The sequence below is a fragment of the Morone saxatilis genome, unplaced genomic scaffold (genome assembly GCF_004916995.1).
Source record: "Morone saxatilis isolate NCDOM2014 unplaced genomic scaffold, NCSU_SB_2.0 Contig3, whole genome shotgun sequence".
NCBI lineage: Eukaryota > Metazoa > Chordata > Actinopteri > Moronidae > Morone > Morone saxatilis.
In genome coordinates, this window is record NW_023339873.1 from 21,693,983 (window position 1) to 21,701,246 (window position 7,264).

A 7,264-nucleotide genomic window follows, 5' to 3' on the forward strand; every position below is an offset into this window, starting at 1 on the left:
CTCTAATCCTCACGCTGCCCATTTTTCCTGCTTCTAACACATCAACTTTGAGGACAAAATGTTCACTTGCTGCCTAATATATCCCCCCCACTGACAGGAGCCCTGATAACCAGAAAGTCAGTGTGATTCACTTTACGTGTTAGTGCTCAGAATGGTATGGCTGATCGGTGTATGAGGTGTCCTCTGCCCTACTTTGAGAAAAAGACATCAGTAAATATCTGTGCATTTCCACATATGCCCCTAGGTCTGGAAAAAAACACCACAATGTCTTTCTTTTCTATATAACCACAGACATATCATTATATATATATATATATATATATATACATTGTCTCAGCAACCAGTAACAAACAGACATACACGAGTTAAAAGTGCAGTAGAAAGTGCACTCACTTACTATACTCTACTATACTGGCAGGTATATATAAATATTCAAGGACTGATGAGGAAATATTAAGATTAGTCATTTAGATGCTGATATGATACTAGCTAGGGTCATCCTCTTGAAGCTCCACTGCCAGTTAATTGAACACTAAAATATTGTTTTCACACTTAGCTAGCCTTATTTGGGCCATTACCAGCCATTACCAGCTGCTGTGAGACTCTTTGTGTCTGCGCTGGAAACACAGAGTCCACTGGAGCTTTAACAGTCACTAGAAGAACATTTACAGCTTTCTGTAAAAGTTTCTGTTTGGAACCCGTGTTGTAATGTTTGCTAAAGTGGCTTGGAGAGGCTTACTCAGGCTGAGTAGCAGGCCACAGTCTGTTGTTGAGGTGGATTTATAGGAGGGGGTTGGGAGGTTAGGATCAGCCAGTAGTGAAATTCAATTGCAGTTTGCAAGTTCGGTTTCAACCAGCAGAGTGAGGGTAGATCGAGGTCACTGTATATTTATAAGACAATATCTAGAATTCAAATACTTTGCACTAAAATGTCAAGATCTGGACCTGAATTGGTTTTCATCTGTGTTTTAGGGGTTTAATTACTCTACATGGAGGAAGACTTAGTGGTTGTTTTGGCAAACATACTTCTGGTTAACTTCTCCACCTCCAGTAAAGATTAGCACAGTTGAAACATTTCAGCTTCCAGGATTATCTCCCACACAGTGGATGAGACAGTCCCAAATGGGGGCTGGTGCTAAAATGCACAAAATAAAACCATATTTATATTTACATACAGAATGAAGTTACCTTATGTTCTTTACTAAAATATCCCTAATAAAAATATGATTAGCAAAGAAAACCATTGAACAATTTCTTGCATTTTTGCAATTCTTGCAGTTTTCATGTTTTCTAATGCACTAGCACACATTGCTCTGCCTTGTCTTATTTTTAAAAAAGAGAACACAGAAATGCAGATGCTCTGCCTCCCTCCAAGGCCCTTTTTTTCTCCAAAGCTTTGTTTTCATTTTCCCTCTTTGGTAAATGTCAACATTAAAAATTAAAAAATTGCTTTCAATATTTAAATTTAATTTTGACAATATATAGAGAAAAAAAACCCACAGAGATTATGATTATTCGGCCATGTCACACAGGTGAGAATTTAAGCCAGTCAATTCAGTTTTTAAACTGTGTGTGTTTACGTGTGTGTGTTCTGTGTGTCCACAGAGATGAGTGGAAGCTAATGAGGGACTACCTCTGCTCAAAGGGCACACTGGGTGCTAATGCTCAGCGCTGTGATAAGAGATTTGTGGGAGGGCAGAGCATATCAAAAGGAAACAGTGGACTAGCATCTTTACAGCAGCTGCAGAAAACCCTGTGCCTGTCTCTGCATATTCACATTATGATAAATATGCCTCTTACTCTACACAGTCAGCCCCAAGACTGATGTTTCTGTAAAAACAGCATATAGTTTCTATAATCTGTTACTGGATCCAGTGTCTCCCACTGTTCCCAAGTATGTATACTGGTGTTGTTTCTCCCTATGAACACTGTCATGGGTTTGTTTTCTCCAGCACAAATACCATTTCCTTTGTTTTGTTTTTTATATTTTGTATAAGGAAATTACCCTTATAGCACTAAAAGAAAACCATATCAGTCTTCCCCTGTAATTACATCCGTCCTCCTGAATTAAGCTCACTGTTGCTCATCAGCAGATTGTATTGTGATGGCTACTCCTACAGTTATTAGTGTATAGAGTGAAACAAAGTGGAAAGCAGACACAGCAGCATTCATTCTAATCCTCTGTGTCCAGTTTTTAAAGAAAGAAATAAACCACCTTTTTATCATATTAATACTATGTCAGTTTTAAATACAATATATAGTCTGATGGTGGTGAACAAACGCATTGTAAAAGATGTTAGGGCAAGGCTGGCAATCATTAGGGCCCAAGCACCGACCTATTGTAGGGAAGGAATTCTTCTTATTATTATTATTCCTCCCAAACAAATGCATATTTGCTTGCAGATTTTATGCAAATGGTGGTGTTTTCTTTTTATACTATACTATACTATTCTAAAATTATATTTAACAAAAAAGAAATCGCAATATTGCCTAGCTTACAGTTTTGCAATATATCGTAATGTATTGAATTGTAACCCCTGTATCGTCGTATGTATTTTATCGGCAGACTCTTACCAATACCCAGCTCTACTCACTCTACTTGGACTGACAATATTTTTTCATACTGTCACTGTCATTCATACTTGCACAAGCTGGATGTTTCAACCATGTATCTACTTTAAGCGAACTTTTTTAACTATTTATGCATTACTCGTGGCTATTTCTGTGTTTTTTAATTAATTAAGTTACTCCACAATCTTTTCAAGTACCCCCGGTAACTGCAAAAACAGCCCTTCTAGAAAAAAGCCAAATATGCCAATGGGGGAAGACAATTCTTGTGGGCTGGAAATCTTAAAACTAGCATAAATATCTAGCCACTGAAAGACTGTAATGGGCCATAGAAAAAATGCCAGAAATGTAAGCAAGGTGTGCTTATAACAAGCAATGAAAGCTCAGTTATTTAAGATAGAATTTGTTAAAAAAAAAGTATTTTGGTCAATTTATTGAGCTGGATTTAAGAATTTGTACCTTAATATAAGATTAATAATTAGCAGTCTTACAATAAGACATATACTTTCTTCAAACTACATAATACAAATAAGTGACTTAAATGAAAAACTAAACAGCTGCTTCATTTCCAACACTGGGACTAGATTACTTTTTCTTAAACTGAGAAGTGGTCTTACTCTTAAAAAAGAAAATAATCTTCCTCTGCTGTGCACATTATGCAAACCATTGTTGTAACTTGTTAAATTGAGCTCAATATTAGCTGTAATATCTTATTAGGACAAAGTTAGATAGATTTTATTAGAACAAGATTTCTTTTGTAATGCAAAACATGCCAGACAAGATGATTTTTCTTTTTTTAGACAAAAAGTAAGACTCATTTCCAAGAAACAAGGCGGTTTTACTTTCTGGAAATTCCTTTTTTGTAGTGTACCCTTGGTTGGGAATCACTGTTCTAATCAGTATTTGGTTGAGCAGGACGGTGGTCCAAATAAACTACAGTGTGTTCATGGTAATGAAGGAACATGTTACCCAGTGAAACAGTGGCTTATTGATGTGATTTTAATTGTTTTTGAACAGGCTTTGGATACACACACAATACTTGTTAGTAGGTGTTGGTTTGGTGGTTGTTGGTCTGCACATGGGATTGGTGACAATAAGAAAAATCTTGAGTATTAACAGACCTACCATTTGACTTGTATTCATTGATATTCAGTAAGAAATGTTGTCCATAGCTTGTATGGCATGACACATCAACACAGGACTTCATTGATCCTAACACTCTTTTAAAACAGTTTCTTTATACATATGTGTACACATCTGCCCTCCTTCAGTTTAACAGTATATAATAATAGCTCATAAACAAAGATCAGATTGATGATTACACTTCTCTCCCACTCCCAACTTCACACCCCTTTCCCTCCCGTCCTCTTTATCATTCTCTGTCCCTCGTTCACCCTCTTCTCTCTCCCACTCTTTCCTTCTCTTCTCCTATCTCTGTCCTGCAGCTGTCAGAGTTATTTGTCTCCTTTGAGGAGAAGCCTCAGGGCGCAGCTTCCTTAGCCCAGGTCCACAAGGCAGTGCTGCATGATGGGAGGACAGTGGCCGTCAAAGTCCAACACCCCAAAGTCCAGAGACAGAGCTCCAAGGACATAGTGGTGATGGAAGTAAGTCTGTTGAACTACTTTGAAATAACTAAAGAGGTGTTGGGGTTTCCCGATGGCTTCCCTGCACACAAAATGCAACTTGTGTGCAAGGCAGGAAAAAAGATATAAAAAAGGTCAGGTCAGTTTTATTTATATAGCTCAATATAAATCACATATTTGCCTTAAGGGGCCTTTCAATCTGTACATCATATTAGAGCAAATCATGGAGGGACTGTAAGCATACAGTATAGGATGAATATGGAGCAGAGTTTCTAGTTTTAGTTCAAATTCTAGTTGCAGAATTATGAACCATTTTAAGACTTTTAGCACTAGCACACAGCAGGCCTGACAAATAAGCATTACAATAATCAAATCTGGACAAAACAAAATCATGAATTAGGGTTTCTGCATCAGCCATGGACAGAAGAGACAGAATGTTTAGTAGGTGAGAAAAGGCAATTTCTTTAATGTGGTGATCATAAAAGAGAATAAGATCAAACCTAAAACCAAGATTCTTGGTTCCAAATATACATCCCAATATGCTGAAATGTTACACTGTCATGTAATGACAGTGTAACATTTATTACAGTTATTACAGTTATTTCAACTCTCAAAAATTGTTGAAATGTATTTCATGAAATATTCTAACACAAACTAAATTTTGGAAGTTAAATGGTTCTTGATGAAGCAGCTTTTACTAGTAATTTTAAGTGACACTTACTTAGTTTTTTAAATTACAGAAACATTCCTAATTAAGTACTTATTACTAGGTATTTCGTTTTCACAGTACAAATAAAAATGTCACTTAAAATTACTAAAGCTACTGGAGCAAGAATGTTTTACATAGTTTAGTTGTACATAGTAGTTGTACATAGTTTTACATAAGATTTCCGATGTAATCAGCCTCAACAATTTTTGAGTTAATTGAACTTATCTGGTTTTAGAGTATAGTCACCTGAAAATAGGAATCGTCAGGTTTTCGTTACCTTAGAATAAGCTGTTTTTATCTACAGAGGGAGAGGGTCCTCTATGGAATGTGCCATGTTGAAGCGGCAGATAGGGCCACCGTAGTTTCTGCTTCATGATTGGTTGAGTCAAGGGGTTTCAGTTGGTTGAAACTTCACTGCTAGATGCCCTTAAATCTTACAAACTGGTCCTTAGAAATGGAAACAAACAAACAAATGGAAGAAAATACATATACTTCGAGTTAAGTTAACACACGTATAGCGTGTATGGCCTGTGTAGACAGTCTTCTAGAATCTGTTCCGTCAGAAGCACGTGCTGTGAATCGTATAGAAGACACTATGGTTGCCGTAAAACTCGACAGAACCGCAAACAACCCAATCTAGAGCCAGTGTTTGGTTTGTCCCTTCTGGGCTTCTGTAGAAACATGGCGCTTAACATAGGCAAAGCCCTCCAGAAGCGGAACCCTGCAGTGGTCTGAAGAGAAAAAACTAGCTAATTTCTAAGTAACGCATTAACACCGATTTCCTATATTCGCAGAGGTGATTATACCACTGAACTGAACCACACATCCACGCCATCGAATCCCTTATCATTCCATTTCTGACAATAGATCCTCTCTTAAATGTTACACAGTGCACCTTGTAAGGTAAATTAACACATTATTATAGAGCAGAACACTGCTCCTGTACTATACTATATGAGTACAACATTGCTAGCAGATTTTATCTGTAGCCACACTCTGGACAGTAGTAATATATACTGGCATATGTCAGCCACTGAGAGGATATCACTCTATATGTACACGCCTGTTTTAGTGTAATGACAGTGGTTCTGATTTGTCATTTGAAGGTGTTGTTGAGGGTCGTCCATTGGCTCTTCCCAGACTTTGCCTTCATGTGGTTGGTGGAGGAGGCCAAGAAGAACATGCCGCTGGAGCTAGACTTCCTTAATGAGGGACACAATGCTGAGAAGGTGACCAAAATGTTGGCCCACTTCCCCTTTCTCAAGGTACACACGTCAAAATGTGACTTTTTTTCCACTTGGCTTTTATAATAACATGCTTATGGAGTTCACAATGGGATTTATTTTTGATGCACACATACTAGTAAACAGCTAGTAATAATGGTCTGTTTGAATGTAAGGCTGTAGCATTTAAAATTGCACTCAGTACAGTTAATAGAGGTCAGACTGTGTGTGACAGCTTCCTCTGTGCTGCCTGTCAGCTCTTCCTGAATTCTAACAGAGTGGGGTTAGCAGAACGCAGCAAATCATATTTCTTTTGCTAGACAGAGTTGGACTTCATGTCCATTATGATTTAATTTCCTGGTGTCCTTTTTCTTAATACGTCTGTTTGAGAACTTTTATTAGCTCTGGTGAATGTGAATTAAACGTCTTTTTCCCAGCTGTCTTTCATTGTTCGATGTTCAAACCCAGAGAGCTCAAGCATTTGTGGTTTTTGTATTCTTTTCTGTCATTCACTTCTCTCTATTCTGCATTTTTGAAATTGTATAAGTTGGCATGTGATAGAGACATAAAACTTGGCAGACTGAAAGATAATTGTGTGCAAATGCCTTCCAATGCATCCAGTAAAACTCCAGTTGGCCAGAGTGGAGTTTGAAATTAACATAATAATTAAAAAGTCAAATTTCCAAACTTTTGCCAAGCCATAACTCCTGCTCTTAGATTTTCTTGAATCTTGGTACTTTTTGATCAGTCAGCATTAAACTTAAGTTTCACTTAAAGAAGTACTGTAGATAGATCAGTGGTGTATATCTCACAACACTGAGTGTAGTCCTTCATTGCCTCATCCTTTGAACACCACAGCCCCTATACTGCCCCTCTGAACTTTTCTTATAGTTTGTATTAGTTTAGTTTAGATATAGAGATATAAGCTCCTCCAGCAACCCGTACACTATTCAAATCACTACTTCAGGCTGCGGCCGTCAGTACACGCTCTGTCATTTGTGAAAATCTTGATATTGATTGCCAAGTCGTATCTATGGTTTGTCCTATTTACAAACAACATTTCCATTGCATAAGAACCTTATGGGATGGTGATGATTCTTTCTGATATTAGGAAGGACCTCGGGTGTTACCAGGGAAACTGAGTCAGAGCTTTTATTCTCTTTTTTTCCCAACAAAACATA

The 7,264-nt window shown here is 37.5% G+C and overlaps 1 protein-coding gene across 1 annotated transcript in view; it reads left to right on the forward strand.

Annotated features, from left to right (window-relative positions):
* Positions 1 to 7,264, forward strand: part of adck1 (aarF domain containing kinase 1) — a 72,785-nt gene that overhangs the window by 38,525 nt on the left and 26,996 nt on the right. Inside the window, exons 5-6 of the mRNA XM_035673989.1 lie at positions 4,014 to 4,172; positions 5,967 to 6,125. Coding sequence (XP_035529882.1) covers positions 4,014 to 4,172; positions 5,967 to 6,125 — 318 coding nt within the window. The remainder of the gene's footprint in view (positions 1 to 4,013; positions 4,173 to 5,966; positions 6,126 to 7,264) is intronic.